Source organism: Centruroides sculpturatus, unplaced genomic scaffold (genome assembly GCF_000671375.1).
Source record: "Centruroides sculpturatus isolate CEXI.00-Female unplaced genomic scaffold, Cexi_2.0 scaffold407, whole genome shotgun sequence".
Taxonomy (NCBI): domain Eukaryota; kingdom Metazoa; phylum Arthropoda; class Arachnida; order Scorpiones; family Buthidae; genus Centruroides; species Centruroides sculpturatus.
The window spans coordinates 285,376-301,567 of record NW_019384947.1 but is presented as its reverse complement, the minus strand read 5'-3'; the positions used below and the strand labels follow the sequence as shown (position 1 = coordinate 301,567).

The 16,192-nt window shown below is 45.2% G+C and overlaps 1 protein-coding gene and 4 non-coding genes across 5 annotated transcripts; 1 reads left to right on the top strand and 4 right to left on the bottom strand.

Moving 5' to 3' along the window:
* Positions 1–311: 311 nt before the first annotated feature.
* LOC111632216 lies at positions 312–5,052 on the bottom strand. Its single transcript, XM_023376594.1, has one exon. The coding sequence runs from the start codon at positions 5,000–5,002 to the stop codon at positions 356–358; it is 4,647 nt and encodes a 1,548-aa protein (XP_023232362.1). The 5' UTR covers positions 5,003–5,052; the 3' UTR covers positions 312–355.
* Positions 5,053–5,303: 251 nt separating this feature from the next.
* Positions 5,304–5,377, bottom strand: Trnan-guu. The gene has a single exon. It is a non-coding gene; the product is annotated as a tRNA-Asn (tRNA).
* A 1,635-nt stretch (positions 5,378–7,012) lies between these two features.
* Trnaa-ugc lies at positions 7,013–7,085 on the top strand. Its single transcript has one exon. It is a non-coding gene; the product is annotated as a tRNA-Ala (tRNA).
* Positions 7,086–7,399: 314 nt separating this feature from the next.
* Positions 7,400–7,472, bottom strand: Trnaa-agc. Its single transcript has one exon. It is a non-coding gene; the product is annotated as a tRNA-Ala (tRNA).
* Positions 7,473–15,486: 8,014 nt separating this feature from the next.
* Trnan-guu lies at positions 15,487–15,560 on the bottom strand. The gene has a single exon. It is a non-coding gene; the product is annotated as a tRNA-Asn (tRNA).
* Between the last annotated feature and the right edge of the window lie 632 nt (positions 15,561–16,192).

Sequence of the window (16,192 nt, the reverse complement as noted above, 5' to 3'; positions counted from 1 at the left end):
GAAGAGTACAAAAATAAGTATATAAAAGTACAGATATAAGTATATAGAAGTACAAGCTGATATACCCGGTAAGCTAGCGGATGGCAGGGGTAATCCGCGGGCCACATCTTTGTCCCCAGAAGTTGATGTTACTGTAGAGACTCATAACGATGTCAGTCGAGTAATGTCGAAGAAGCGTACAAAACATATATAAGTAAATATAGGTATATATAAGTATAAAAGTACAAATATAAGTATCTAAAAGTACAAATATAAGTATCTAAAAGTACAAATATAAGTAAATAAGAGTACAAAAATAAGTATATAAAAGTACACATATAAGTATATAAAAGTACAAGCTGATATACCCGGTAAGCTAGCGGATGGCAGGGGTAATCCGCGGGCCACATCTTTGTCCCCATATTTTGTGAGCGAATTTCAGGATGTCAGATATAATAAATTTATGCATCTTGGCAGAAAATTTGACAGGAGAGCCACAGGTTTTAAAGAGCTTTGTGTTACGGGAGTCGGTTCCCCTCATGGAGCCAAACACGATTGCGTCATTTACAACGTTGTATCCTCTCGCGGCAAAGTGGTCCCCTATGTGGCGGTATTTTTCAATTTTATTTTGGCGGGAGGCGTTGATGCAATCCTTGCCGTATTGGCTCGTGATGGCCAGATCTATAATAATGATTTTTTTCTCTTTCTCGTTACGTATCACAATATCGGGGCGTAGGTTATCGTCTCCCAGCTCGTCTATCGATTTGTCGATAGCTACGGTGACGTCCGGGCCCTTGTTGTTATAGTGAATCGTCTTGCTGATCCGCGTCAGAATTTTGTTATGTAACTCGCGTCTGAGCGGCATATATTGGTGACACTTCGAGAGGATGTGATGCATAGTTTCGCGTTCACCACAGTGGGAGCAGAGGCTGGTGGGGGATTTCTTCCACCGAAAAAGATTAGCTTTAGTGGGAAGAAGATCAAGCCGGGCTTTTAAGGCGAAGGCGTAGGTGCCTTTTGATAGGCAGGGTGAGTTGATCCAGGAATTCGACACAGTGTTCCTGCACGTGGCCATGGCTTTCCCTTGGCCCCCTTCCCTGCTACACCAGTCGTCGGCCATGCGGGATTTTAGTAGGGTTTTGAGTTGTTTGGTTATGTTGTTCCGATAACGGTTACGAAATTCCGTGCCATCTGGTTGGGTGATGCGGAATTGACCCTCCTGAAGCGAGATCCGTACGTTGGCATCGCGGATGTAATTCGGGATCATAGCGGTCGGATCGGAGCAGTCGATGAATTTAGCACGCTTCCTGTGCTCCAAGTGACTATTAAGATAATCGAGCATCAGGCCGTCATTGTCGGTGTAGGCGTCGGGGGAGGGGCGATATCTGGTTTTTATTAAAAGAATAATTTCGTCACGGATGGCGCTGCGGACTAGCGCATCGTCGCAATTCAGAAGGTCGATGATGTGCGAGATCTGCGTGGCGCAGCACCAAGTCCAGGGGTCGGGGATATTGAGTCCCCCGTCCTCTGGGAGGGAGTGGAAAGTAGCACGTGCAGTCTGTTTGGGAAGACCGACGTATTTCCGGACGGCGTCTCTGAGGGCTTCTCCGAGTTTTTTGGCGTATGATGTGCCTAGCCCGTTCAAACGGATGTAGTATTCCCATCGCGGACAGATGAAGGTGCGCAGAAGGTGATGCTTCTGATGAATCAGCAGGGGGCTGGAAGCAGTTTTGTCCAAAAGAGCCTTGGTATCGTTAAGTAGTTCCCAGAAGGAGGACCAGATGCCGTTCCTTAGTTTACCCAGTTTATTGCCGAGATACCGGAAGGAGTCCTTGGAGGGGATAGGTTTGATGGTGTGGTTGCCGACTTTCAGGGAGATGTCTAGATCCCGGCTGGAGAGCGTGCCTTTGATAGAATTTTTTGTGCCTTTACAGGCGAGAAGTTTGCATTTATTGATATTGAGGGAGAGACCAGAATTTGTGTTGAAGTTGATAACCGATTCGTGCAGCTGTATAAGGTGTTGGGGTGTTTCCGAGATTATAGTGAGGTCGTCGGCATACAGTAGATGGTTGAATCCCTGACTGGTCTTCGGTAGCTTGTTTAGAGCTCTCGATAAGTTCTCCAAGACCAGATTAAAGACGAGGGGAGAGGATGGATCTCCCTGTTTAACGCCACGCTTCTGAGGGATGAGCTGAGTTTTTCCCGAGGGGGTTTCCACCCAGAAGTTGATGTTACTGTAGAGACTCATAACGATGTCAGTCGAGTCACGTCCGAAGCCTAGATTGTTTAACGACTTACGTATCAATGAGTGGTCGATGGAGCCGAACGCATCTTGAAAGTCGTAGGAGCAAATGAATACGGATGATTTACATCTCTTTGCTTTCCGGATGGCGGAGTGAATCAGATAGTCGTGTTGGATACAGCCGGGAGTCGGCATAAATCCCTTCTGGTTACTGGAAATGATGTCGTTTTGGATACAGCATTCCCTGATGCTGCGGGCGATGCAGGAAGAGTAGAGTTTGGCTATTGTCAATTGAATGGTAATGGGTCTCCAGTTGTTAATGGAGTTAAGGTCCCCTTTTTTATATAACAGTATGGTTTTAGAGATTTTCCAGGCTTCCGGAATCCTTTTCTCTTTCCAGCACCTAGCAAAAAGGACCAAAAGCCACGGTTTGAGTGCGGGAAAGCGTTTCCAGATTGCGTAAGGGATACCGTCGTATCCGGCGCTGGAACTTCCGTGAGTTTTCTTAAGTACGTGATCGATGTCATCGAGAGAGGGGGGACGTAATTGAAAACGGCATTCGCCAAAGGACTCCGCAGGTGGTGTGTTACCGTCGATCTCCTGGGAGTATCTTGCACGGAACGCCTCTTCTATGGTGGACAAAGTGAGGAGACATCGAGGTGACGAAGATCCGGCGATCAACTCTTCGAATACCTGCTTCGGCCGGAAGTTGAATTTTCGACGCCAGAAGGAGGCCGAGCGGTCCGAGAGGAGTTTCCTACGTCTTCTCAGCAGTTCGCCTCTCTGCCGAAATGTCAAGTTTCGTTGGTTCAGGCGTGCGTTGATGTCTAAAATTTCTTGTTGTACCGAGTTGACCTCTCTATCAGTAGAGCTATTGTCCTGCGGAATATGCCCCGAGTGACTAACGTCGTGATGGGAGACGGTACCATCGGTTTGGGTGGAGGGGTGGGTTAGAGACCAAATGCAGCTATATAGCGCTTCTCTAAGGTCGCGATCCTTTCGCTCCACTTCTTCCCAGGGATCTTCGTCGAAGATTACATATGCTCTAGTTAATTCGGCGATAGTAGAGCAAGCCTTATCCCATTCCTCGGCAGATTTAATGATCGGATTGCGTAGTTGCCACCGGGAGTGCGGCGCAACGGTGAGAGACGAATACTGTGGGTGGATAGGGGATTGGAGAGTGATTCCGGGGGCCGGAGTCTGAGTAATGTTGTGAGGAGAAGTAGTAACCGAGGCGTTACGAGCGTTAGACGATGGCGAGGAGTTGAGGTGGATGGATCTGGAGGAGGGAGAGACGGCTTCGGCAAGAGACGGCGGAGAGGAGCGCACGGTAGGAGGTATGGTAGCGGCCAAAGCGGAACAGGAAGAGGCATCGATGTCTTGAGTGGGCGGAGGGAGAATTGGCGGATAGGCCTCAGAGGGGGGAGGCTGCGGGGCAGTGGTTTCTATATGAACCGTACAAACTTGGCGAGGGCCTGCAACCTGGACCGGGGGTGCAGGTAACGGGGGAGTACCGGGAAGAGAGGGGACAGTTCCCCCCTGAACCCCGTTGGTCGCGTTAGAGATTAGAGTTTGGCTACCTACCGGGTGGTTGTTGACGGCTTGGATAGATTTCTGGCACCTAGCCATATTGCTTTTCTTTATAGGGATGATCGCATTGGGCGCCTCCCTCAGACTTTCCAGGCCCTTGGATATGGCTTCGGGGTCTAAGTGGATATCCCGGAGCTCGAGGAAGTGTCTTACGTTAACGGGATTCCAACCGACGAGTCCGACGGCGTCTCTAAGGTGATCTTTTATGCGATCCAATGTTAGGGTCGAATTAGGCGGACCGGGGAGAGATACCGGACAGCGCTTGGCTTTGTGGCTCGAAAACTCGTTGCTGTCAATGGTGGTAAAGCAGCAGGCATCACACTTGATAATTATTCTTAGGAGAGTATCATGCGCCGTAAGTGTGTGCCCGATGAGAGAGTCTTTCCTGTCGGTGACGATCTCGCAGCCGAAGAGGCAGGGGAATTTGTTGACACCTTTTCTCACGATATAGTCAATCGCCCGAGAGCCTGTCGGCAACCCCTCAGGAGTTATTGGGTTAGCCTTATAAGGAAAGTCAATTTGATGTGCTGAGAACTCGTGCTCCAGAAGCTTGAGCCGGGTTTTAAATGAGAGTTGGCATGAGTTGCAAGACCAGAGTGGGTTAAGATGGGAGTTGTGGACCATGCCCGAGTGTGACATAAGGGAGTGTAGACTAAAGAATACCTTCTTACAGTCAGCAGCGAGACATGGAAAAACCGCAGAATTCCTGTCAAAGGTGCAACCAACGGTGTGATTGTATACGGTGTTCGAAGAGACCTGGATGGAGGGGTTTCGGATAGGGACTACTGGAGATTGATCGGGATCGGAGATTGTTGTATCTGGTAGATTCGGGACCACTGGAGTGGTAGAGTCGTTGATCTCGGTGCACGGACGAGCAGATTTCCTCGGTCTTCCTCGTTGCCTACGGATGTTCACGGTAGGTTTGGTGGAAAGAGAGTTCTCTGCTGTAGATTTATTTCCGATATCTTTTATCGGGTTCGATGGGGGGCAATTCTTCCTCCTTGAGCTGCGGCGTGTAGGGGCTGAGGTAAGAATACTGGCCGAAGAGGCATATCCGGTGCCAGCTTCGTACGGGTCAACATGGCGGACGCCATTTGTAACGTTCGTTGGTTGGGTATTTTCGTCGACCGTAGGGTGGACCAGTCCGTGGATGTTACTATTAGATGAAGGGGATGACACGATGGAATCCATCGTAGTGAAAGTAGAGTCACTCACCTGAGCAAATACAGAAAAATTGATTGGATTCGAGTTTCGAGGTGAGATTTCGCCGGTTCAAAAATCGTTGTAACGGTCGTTCTGAGGAGAAATGGCGTCGGTCCAAGGTCGTTGTAACGGTCGTCCCAAATTAAAAGTTGGTAAAATATCGACAACGGGGCGAAATAAACTGTAAAATACCTGATAAAAATGATCCGAAGACATTCATGGAGGTATAAGTGACACAAAAAAACAAACTAATTGGCTGGAACCACTAAAAATCAGTAAAAAAACTACGCGCCCCCGGGTGGGATCGAACCACCAACCTTTCGGTTAACAGCCGAACGCGCTAACCGATTGCGCCACGGTGACACCGGATGATTACTTTCCAAACGTCTATTCCAACATAATGTACCGATAGAAATGTCGTCGTCGGCCATATCAGGTAAATACCACATCGCACTCGTCCTCTCCGCAGAACAAGGCAATGCTGCCGTTGTTTACTTTTCGGATAAATAGCCTACTGTCTCTGTCTGTCAATCATCGACCTGAAAACGAACCGAAATATCAAATGAGCTCTAAGGTATTACGTAACTTTTCACCGGCGTACATACTGTCAAAATTCCGACTCGGGCAGGCTGTTTAATGTTTAGCAATAACGTTCAAAAAACTAATCTAACGACAAAATAACCAACGTACCAGGAAATTACGACTCGCGATGCCATCGAAATATCTACAATCTGATTTTTTAAAGTCGCGAGGGTGGAGTGTTCAATATACGAGCAAGTATTTATTGTGACGAGCAATTTTTAATCAATTTCATTAAAAATATATGCTCTTCACCTCAAATTAGTAGTGGCTTGCTCCTGTATATCATACTTTTCCTGATAGCAATTGAGTCGTCTGTCTAACTTTATTCAGGAAAAATAATTTCGAATTGAAATAACGTAACTTCCGGTTTGCAGCGGAAGCAATTATATAGTTAATGAAAGCTTCTTGCTCCTACGTTTTCATGCGTGGTCTCGTCTTCCATCTATCTTAGTCATTTCTCGAGTTTGAGCATAGATAAACTGACATACAGAAAACGACACTGCGCAGTTATAGGTCTACAGTTTTTTCAAATTGCAGTTAAATATATATGCTAAAGGACCCTCTCTAACGAAATTAGCCATGTATTATCACGAAAAATAAAGGCGTGTACGCAACGTAAAAAATATACTTCGAGAAAACTAACATATAAATATAATCGTAAAAGTTCCTCTTTTCTTTTGTCTAACGCATAGCTTAACACATCTAGAATAAAGTTTCCAATCACAACAAAATAGATAAAAGGGAAATTACTAGACTTGAAGTCTCCTCTTTCTTCGGTTCGAAGGATCATCATAATATTGAAGTATTTATTCATCTTTACACTTACGCGAAACACGAGAATATTGGATTTTTGAATACCTACTGTTAACGTGAATGTATATGCAAGGAACGATTTGCGATAATCCGTCCCTTCAGCGACAGACAGGCAAAAATATCACGAAATTCGGTGAAAAATCAAACGTTTTTACATTAAATTTCGTGGCGACGCAACAATAAAACTCTGACAATTTGTTGCGAGCGGTCGATTATTGTTGTGGCGAACAATTGAATTTTCAGTTCGTGCTATTAAAAGCGATTGATTTGGAGCGTTTTTTCGACTTTTGCATCATTTGCAGCGATTTGATTGGTAAGTTCAGATCACGGACTTTCTAATTTACGTATTTTTAAACATTGTTAAGCCGAATATCACAATTAGTTGCAATGATTTTCCGACAAAGCGCCATTTAGATAACAATTGATCGGTTTGGTCACAGAGACGACGAGATTCTTCGAATGCGACCGGAATTCGAAAATTTTCAAATTTCACACCAATACCTCAGCCGAAAACACGAAGGTAATCGATTGCAACTGTGAAAACGTTACTTGGCAGTAGATAATGAAAGAATGCAAACGAGCCGTAAAGGCATTCTGAACGTCGGGGACGTAGCTCAGATGGTAGAGCGCTCGCTTTGCATGCGAGAGGTACCGAGATCGATACTCGGCGTCTCCATTAAATTTAATTTTTTTTTCTCTACGTATCGTCACACCTGAGACGTGCTGCTCATGTGCGTCGCTGCTACCGACTTTGCACTTGCAGTCTGCTTCCGAAACGATAAGAATTTTGGCTAACCGAAAAGTTTTAAAGTTGCAAAACGGAATTTTTTCCGGCCAGATGTATGACTGAGCGAATTCTCATTTAAATTTCTGACGGAATTATTTGCTAACTTCAGCAAAAATCTGAAAAGTATTTCGAGAATTCGATCGTCTATACAAACCGGATTTTAAAAAAGAAGTCAGAGTTTAAATACTTAAACAAAACGAGTCTGGAGACGCCGAGTATCGATCTCGGTACCTCTCGCATGCTAAGCGAGCGCTCTACCATCTGAGCTACGTCCCCGGCGACTAACTGGCTGTAATATCATTTGTAAATAGTTCACTCTATTAGGCGTTTGTTAGGCAGTTGCGAACGAAGAACGTCACTGCTGCTAAAAGTAGGCTACGCGCTCCTTGCCATCCGCTGCAAGCGTCGATGAGCCAACCGTTTTTCCCGAACACTTTCACTACAGCTTACGGCGACAGGTCAGATGGTTATAAAATTGGCAGGAGTCAATTTGCAAATAATAAGTACAGTACCGTACACGACTATCGCACTCCGACTGTAATGAAGTGAAGTGTAAACCGATGCACAGATACAAGAACAACTAGTTTTTGTGGTGCCAAAAAATTTATTCATTGCAGACGTTTGTAAAAATAACAGCGGCAGACGGAGACTCCGAGCATCGATCTCGGTACCTCTACCGAGTGAGGTACGACCCCGCTGGCCTGGGCCACCTGAAATTTCTTCCACGTTCGAATTCACTGAGATACAACAGTGAAAAATAACACCCAGAATGAACGAACCAGTTTAAAACGACAATCGAAAATTATCGGCGTAATAAAATTCGGCGCATACAGTTAAATATAATTACTTTTGATGCGTTTAGCTTTGAATCTATTTTTTTGTTTAAGTTCGTATAAAAATAAAAAGCGGCTCGGTAAACAAACAAACCTGCATAAATAATACAGTCACAGTTTCGAACGCAAGAAATCTCTCCTGTTACAAATCCAGTGCTGTTTGTTTGCGCCAATGACGTATTATACATGCAAGCAGTTTTACGACATTTGTACAGTCGAAAATCGCTTCGTTAAATATTGCTGTGAGATTGAAAGACGCCTTTTCCGCTCAATTGTCGAAATCGCGCAATTTTCAAAAGTGCATTCAAGCAATACTGCTACGCAGTGTTGAAATCTTCCGGCTTAGCGATCCGTTCTAAATCGCCTGTTAATTTCCGATAGAATCGAGTTATTCGTGGCATCAGAATCTACACGTAGTTACTTAGAAAAGTGATTTTTTTCACAAAACGCAAGTACCTATTTGACAGGAAAATTTTTGAAAAATATTCATAGTTTTCACGGTTTCGGTTAGGGTTATCGACGGCATCGGGCTTCAATTTTTAATCATATTTATAATCACTTGATTGCAATGTCGAACTACGAAACACTGCTCATTTCCCACTGGCAAAATTACAGAAACGTAAACGTTTTTGCGCTCGTTGGCACCTGCTTTGCACTTGTCTTCGATAGTGGCATAAAACAAAATGAATTTGACTGGGCAAATCGAAAAATAAGCACCGATTGCATCGAACCCGGATCACTCGCGTGGAAGGCGAGTATTCTACCATTGAACCACCGATGCGTCCGTTCGAATTCTTTGCTTCGTGCTATGACGGTAAAATCGGCCCGATGCATTAGCCGTAAATACGTATTTACGTACCTTTCACTAACTATATTACTCGCGTTGTTAATTAAACTCGGTGCATCATCCAGAATTGCTGTCAACAAGCCAGTCTCACATCGTACTACGTTACGTTACGTTATTATTTTGAATTAATGAATAGTTGTATTTGCATTGTATTTTATTGGATATGTGTGACAATATAATTAGAAAAATCAAAGCTTAAGATCTGATATTTAGAAATTTAATTTATATAAAGGCAAACTTTATTTTTTCGAAATAATGTGTTATGCTTTAGTTTACTTATGGCGGGTGATGTGAGCATTGGATTACGGGGAGATAGTAAGAATAAAATTTAAACTTAGAAACTTTGTTTTAAAGATAAAATTTAAAATTGCATTTTATTTATGAATTATTTAATGTTAATTATTTACTATTTTATTACAACAAAACTGGAATTTCGGTTATTAATCGGTTACTTATATTACACGACTGGATTGTTTTAAAAGAAAGATCATAGTTTCGATATCTTGTTTTTTATCGAAATTTTATTATTGATGTATCGGGAGCATTCTAGAACATTTTCTGGTGTTTAATAAGGGATACTCATTTGTCGGATACTTAATTTTTTTTTATGTTGATTGCACTTTTAAGTTATGTATAGAGTAAAATTTTAGTGATGCCACTGGGATTATAGCAGAGTCGGTAGATTAACTGGTCTTTCGACTAATAGTTCAAACTTAGCTAGAGACAATATTTGCCGCTAGTCGGCGCCACTGTTAGCAGGAGATCGTTGTTCTTGCTAGGTATATACTGAAGTCAGTGATTTTGACCTATAATAATTGTTTTTTTAGCTCCATAAAAATGCCAACGTGCTTTGTGCCAGGATGCAAGGCAGGATATAAGTCATCGAACGAGAAGAGACATTTCTTCCGTGCTCCTAGCNGTTATGTTGTTCCGATAACGGTTACGAAATTCCGTGCCATCTGGTTGGGTGATGCGGAATTGACCCTCCTGAAGCGAGATCCGTACGTTGGCATCGCGGATGTAATTCGGGATCATAGCGGTCGGATCGGAGCAGTCGATGAATTTAGCACGCTTCCTGTGCTCCAAGTGACTATTAAGATAATCGAGCATCAGGCCGTCATTGTCGGTGTAGGCGTCGGGGGAGGGGCGATATCTGGTTTTTATTAAAAGAATAATTTCGTCACGGATGGCGCTGCGGACTAGCGCATCGTCGCAATTCAGAAGGTCGATGATGTGCGAGATCTGCGTGGCGCAGCACCAAGTCCAGGGGTCGGGGATATTGAGTCCCCCGTCCTCTGGGAGGGAGTGGAAAGTAGCACGTGCAGTCTGTTTGGGAAGACCGACGTATTTCCGGACGGCGTCTCTGAGGGCTTCTCCGAGTTTTTTGGCGTATGATGTGCCTAGCCCGTTCAAACGGATGTAGTATTCCCATCGCGGACAGATGAAGGTGCGCAGAAGGTGATGCTTCTGATGAATCAGCAGGGGGCTGGAAGCAGTTTTGTCCAAAAGAGCCTTGGTATCGTTAAGTAGTTCCCAGAAGGAGGACCAGATGCCGTTCCTTAGTTTACCCAGTTTATTGCCGAGATACCGGAAGGAGTCCTTGGAGGGGATAGGTTTGATGGTGTGGTTGCCGACTTTCAGGGAGATGTCTAGATCCCGGCTGGAGAGCGTGCCTTTGATAGAATTTTTTGTGCCTTTACAGGCGAGAAGTTTGCATTTATTGATATTGAGGGAGAGACCAGAATTTGTGTTGAAGTTGATAACCGATTCGTGCAGCTGTATAAGGTGTTGGGGTGTTTCCGAGATTATAGTGAGGTCGTCGGCATACAGTAGATGGTTGAATCCCTGACTGGTCTTCGGTAGCTTGTTTAGAGCTCTCGATAAGTTCTCCAAGACCAGATTAAAGACGAGGGGAGAGGATGGATCTCCCTGTTTAACTCCACGCTTCTGAGGGATGAGCTGAGTTTTTCCCGAGGGGGTTTCCACCCAGAAGTTGATGTTACTGTAGAGACTCATAACGATGTCAGTCGAGTCACGTCCGAAGCCTAGATTGTTTAACGACTTACGTATCAATGAGTGGTCGATGGAGCCGAACGCATCTTGAAAGTCGTAGGAGCAAATGAATACGGATGATTTACATCTCTTTGCTTTCCGGATGGCGGAGTGAATCAGATAGTCGTGTTGGATACAGCCGGGAGTCGGCATAAATCCCTTCTGGTTACTGGAAATGATGTCGTTTTGGATACAGCATTCCCTGATGCTGCGGGCGATGCAGGAAGAGTAGAGTTTGGCTATTGTCAATTGAATGGTAATGGGTCTCCAGTTGTTAATGGAGTTAAGGTCCCCTTTTTTATATAACAGTATGGTTTTAGAGATTTTCCAGGCTTCCGGAATCCTTTTCTCTTTCCAGCACCTAGCAAAAAGGACCAAAAGCCACGGTTTGAGTGCGGGAAAGCGTTTCCAGATTGCGTAAGGGATACCGTCGTATCCGGCGCTGGAACTTCCGTGAGTTTTCTTAAGTACGTGATCGATGTCATCGAGAGAGGGGGGACGTAATTGAAAACGGCATTCGCCAAAGGACTCCGCAGGTGGTGTGTTACCGTCGATCTCCTGGGAGTATCTTGCACGGAACGCCTCTTCTATGGTGGACAAAGTGAGGAGACATCGAGGTGACGAAGATCCGGCGATCAACTCTTCGAATACCTGCTTCGGCCGGAAGTTGAATTTTCGACGCCAGAAGGAGGCCGAGCGGTCCGAGAGGAGTTTCCTACGTCTTCTCAGCAGTTCGCCTCTCTGCCGAAATGTCAAGTTTCGTTGGTTCAGGCGTGCGTTGATGTCTAAAATTTCTTGTTGTACCGAGTTGACCTCTCTATCAGTAGAGCTATTGTCCTGCGGAATATGCCCCGAGTGACTAACGTCGTGATGGGAGACGGTACCATCGGTTTGGGTGGAGGGGTGGGTTAGAGACCAAATGCAGCTATATAGCGCTTCTCTAAGGTCGCGATCCTTTCGCTCCACTTCTTCCCAGGGATCTTCGTCGAAGATTACATATGCTCTAGTTAATTCGGCGATAGTAGAGCAAGCCTTATCCCATTCCTCGGCAGATTTAATGATCGGATTGCGTAGTTGCCACCGGGAGTGCGGCGNTGCCGACTTTCAGGGAGATGTCTAGATCCCGGCTGGAGAGCGTGCCTTTGATAGAATTTTTTGTGCCTTTACAGGCGAGAAGTTTGCATTTATTGATATTGAGGGAGAGACCAGAATTTGTGTTGAAGTTGATAACCGATTCGTGCAGCTGTATAAGGTGTTGGGGTGTTTCCGAGATTATAGTGAGGTCGTCGGCATACAGTAGATGGTTGAATCCCTGACTGGTCTTCGGTAGCTTGTTTAGAGCTCTCGATAAGTTCTCCAAGACCAGATTAAAGACGAGGGGAGAGGATGGATCTCCCTGTTTAACTCCACGCTTCTGAGGGATGAGCTGAGTTTTTCCCGAGGGGGTTTCCACCCAGAAGTTGATGTTACTGTAGAGACTCATAACGATGTCAGTCGAGTCACGTCCGAAGCCTAGATTGTTTAACGACTTACGTATCAATGAGTGGTCGATGGAGCCGAACGCATCTTGAAAGTCGTAGGAGCAAATGAATACGGATGATTTACATCTCTTTGCTTTCCGGATGGCGGAGTGAATCAGATAGTCGTGTTGGATACAGCCGGGAGTCGGCATAAATCCCTTCTGGTTACTGGAAATGATGTCGTTTTGGATACAGCATTCCCTGATGCTGCGGGCGATGCAGGAAGAGTAGAGTTTGGCTATTGTCAATTGAATGGTAATGGGTCTCCAGTTGTTAATGGAGTTAAGGTCCCCTTTTTTATATAACAGTATGGTTTTAGAGATTTTCCAGGCTTCCGGAATCCTTTTCTCTTTCCAGCACCTAGCAAAAAGGACCAAAAGCCACGGTTTGAGTGCGGGAAAGCGTTTCCAGATTGCGTAAGGGATACCGTCGTATCCGGCGCTGGAACTTCCGTGAGTTTTCTTAAGTACGTGATCGATGTCATCGAGAGAGGGGGGACGTAATTGAAAACGGCATTCGCCAAAGGACTCCGCAGGTGGTGTGTTACCGTCGATCTCCTGGGAGTATCTTGCACGGAACGCCTCTTCTATGGTGGACAAAGTGAGGAGACATCGAGGTGACGAAGATCCGGCGATCAACTCTTCGAATACCTGCTTCGGCCGGAAGTTGAATTTTCGACGCCAGAAGGAGGCCGAGCGGTCCGAGAGGAGTTTCCTACGTCTTCTCAGCAGTTCGCCTCTCTGCCGAAATGTCAAGTTTCGTTGGTTCAGGCGTGCGTTGATGTCTAAAATTTCTTGTTGTACCGAGTTGACCTCTCTATCAGTAGAGCTATTGTCCTGCGGAATATGCCCCGAGTGACTAACGTCGTGATGGGAGACGGTACCATCGGTTTGGGTGGAGGGGTGGGTTAGAGACCAAATGCAGCTATATAGCGCTTCTCTAAGGTCGCGATCCTTTCGCTCCACTTCTTCCCAGGGATCTTCGTCGAAGATTACATATGCTCTAGTTAATTCGGCGATAGTAGAGCAAGCCTTATCCCATTCCTCGGCAGATTTAATGATCGGATTGCGTAGTTGCCACCGGGAGTGCGGCGCAACGGTGAGAGACGAATACTGTGGGTGGATAGGGGATTGGAGAGTGATTCCGGGGGCCGGAGTCTGAGTAATGTTGTGAGGAGAAGTAGTAACCGAGGCGTTACGAGCGTTAGACGATGGCGAGGAGTTGAGGTGGATGGATCTGGAGGAGGGAGAGACGGCTTCGGCAAGAGACGGCGGAGAGGAGCGCACGGTAGGAGGTATGGTAGCGGCCAAAGCGGAACAGGAAGAGGCATCGATGTCTTGAGTGGGCGGAGGGAGAATTGGCGGATAGGCCTCAGAGGGGGGAGGCTGCGGGGCAGTGGTTTCTATATGAACCGTACAAACTTGGCGAGGGCCTGCAACCTGGACCGGGGGTGCAGGTAACGGGGGAGTACCGGGAAGAGAGGGGACAGTTCCCCCCTGAACCCCGTTGGTCGCGTTAGAGATTAGAGTTTGGCTACCTACCGGGTGGTTGTTGACGGCTTGGATAGATTTCTGGCACCTAGCCATATTGCTTTTCTTTATAGGGATGATCGCATTGGGCGCCTCCCTCAGACTTTCCAGGCCCTTGGATATGGCTTCGGGGTCTAAGTGGATATCCCGGAGCTCGAGGAAGTGTCTTACGTTAACGGGATTCCAACCGACGAGTCCGACGGCGTCTCTAAGGTGATCTTTTATGCGATCCAATGTTAGGGTCGAATTAGGCGGACCGGGGAGAGATACCGGACAGCGCTTGGCTTTGTGGCTCGAAAACTCGTTGCTGTCAATGGTGGTAAAGCAGCAGGCATCACACTTGATAATTATTCTTAGGAGAGTATCATGCGCCGTAAGTGTGTGCCCGATGAGAGAGTCTTTCCTGTCGGTGACGATCTCGCAGCCGAAGAGGCAGGGGAATTTGTTGACACCTTTTCTCACGATATAGTCAATCGCCCGAGAGCCTGTCGGCAACCCCTCAGGAGTTATTGGGTTAGCCTTATAAGGAAAGTCAATTTGATGTGCTGAGAACTCGTGCTCCAGAAGCTTGAGCCGGGTTTTAAATGAGAGTTGGCATGAGTTGCAAGACCAGAGTGGGTTAAGATGGGAGTTGTGGACCATGCCCGAGTGTGACATAAGGGAGTGTAGACTAAAGAATACCTTCTTACAGTCAGTAGCGAGACATGGAAAACCCGCAGAATTCCTGTCAAAGGTGCAACCAACGGTGTGATTGTATACGGTGTTCGAAGAGACCTGGATGGAGGGGTTTCGGATAGGGACTACTGGAGATTGATCGGGATCGGAGATTGTTGTATCTGGTAGATTCGGGACCACTGGAGTGGTAGAGTCGTTGATCTCGGTGCACGGACGAGCAGATTTCCTCGGTCTTCCTCGTTGCCTACGGATGTTCACGGTAGGTTTGGTGGAAGGAGAGTTCTCTGCTGTAGATTTATTTCCGATATCTTTTATCGGGTTCGATGGGGGGCAATTCTTCCTCCTTGAGCTGCGGCGTGTAGGGGCTGAGGTAAGAATACTGGCCGAAGAGGCATATCCGGTGCCAGCTTCGTACGGGTCAACATGGCGGACGCCATTTGTAACGTTCGTTGGTTGGGTATTTTCGTCGACCGTAGGGTGGACCAGTCCGTGGATGTTACTATTAGATGAAGGGGATGACACGATGGAATCCATCGTAGTGAAAGTAGAGTCACTCACCTGAGCAAATACGGAAAAATTGATTGGATTCGAGTTTCGAGGTGAGATTTCGCCGGTTCAAAGGTCGTTGTAACGGTCGTTCTGAGGAGAAATGGCGTCGGTCCAAGGTCGTTGTAACGGTCGTCCCAAATTAAAAGTTGGTAAAATATCGACAACGGGGCGAAATGAACAGTAAAATACCTGATAAAAATGATCCAAAGACATTCATGGAGGTATAAGTGACACAAAAAGACAAAATGAATGGCTGGAACCACTAAAAAACAGTAAAAAATACCGCGCCCCCGGGTGGGCTCGAACCACCAACCTTTCGGTTAACAGCCGAACGCGCTAGCCGATTGCGCCACGGAGGCAGATGCTCGAAACATCCTTTCTTACTTATATGTAAATTGCAATATTCATTTTTTTAGGGTATTGTTTCGTAAAACGCTTTTATTGATTCTAATAACTTGATATATATATATATATAATAATACTAATTTATATATTGTCTAAATGTATCTTATACTTCTGTGTTTTTTTACTTATTTACTTATACTTGTATTTTCGTTATAATAATTTTTTTATTGTTAATGTTAAAATTAAAGTTTGTATAAAAATATTTACAAATTAGAAATATTATAAAATACATTAAAAATTCAACAAAATTTATTTGAAACGTTAAAAATGTGTATGTATTAAAAATGTATGCATTTTCTAATTATTAAATTCAATTATAAATAATACAGATCATATTAAAATTCAAATGTCTTTGACTTTAATTTTTAAAACTAAACCTTACACTTTAAATTATATAAGCAAACTAGTTTTATGATTTGAAAATCAGTAGTTACTTTTTCGAACAACAGATGGCAGCAAAATATTTTAGCTTTATTACATTTAAATAACAGATGGCAGCACAATTTTTGATATTGAATTTGCTAACCGTGTTATACCTTTCAGATATATAAACTACTGTATTGAATTTAATTACATGTTTAAAAAT

Bases quoted from the DNA above. Each gene is read 5' to 3' on its own strand.
- LOC111632216 (XM_023376594.1), bottom strand. From the start codon at position 5,002: ATGGATTCCATCGTGTCATCCCCTTCATCTAATAGTAACATCCACGGA.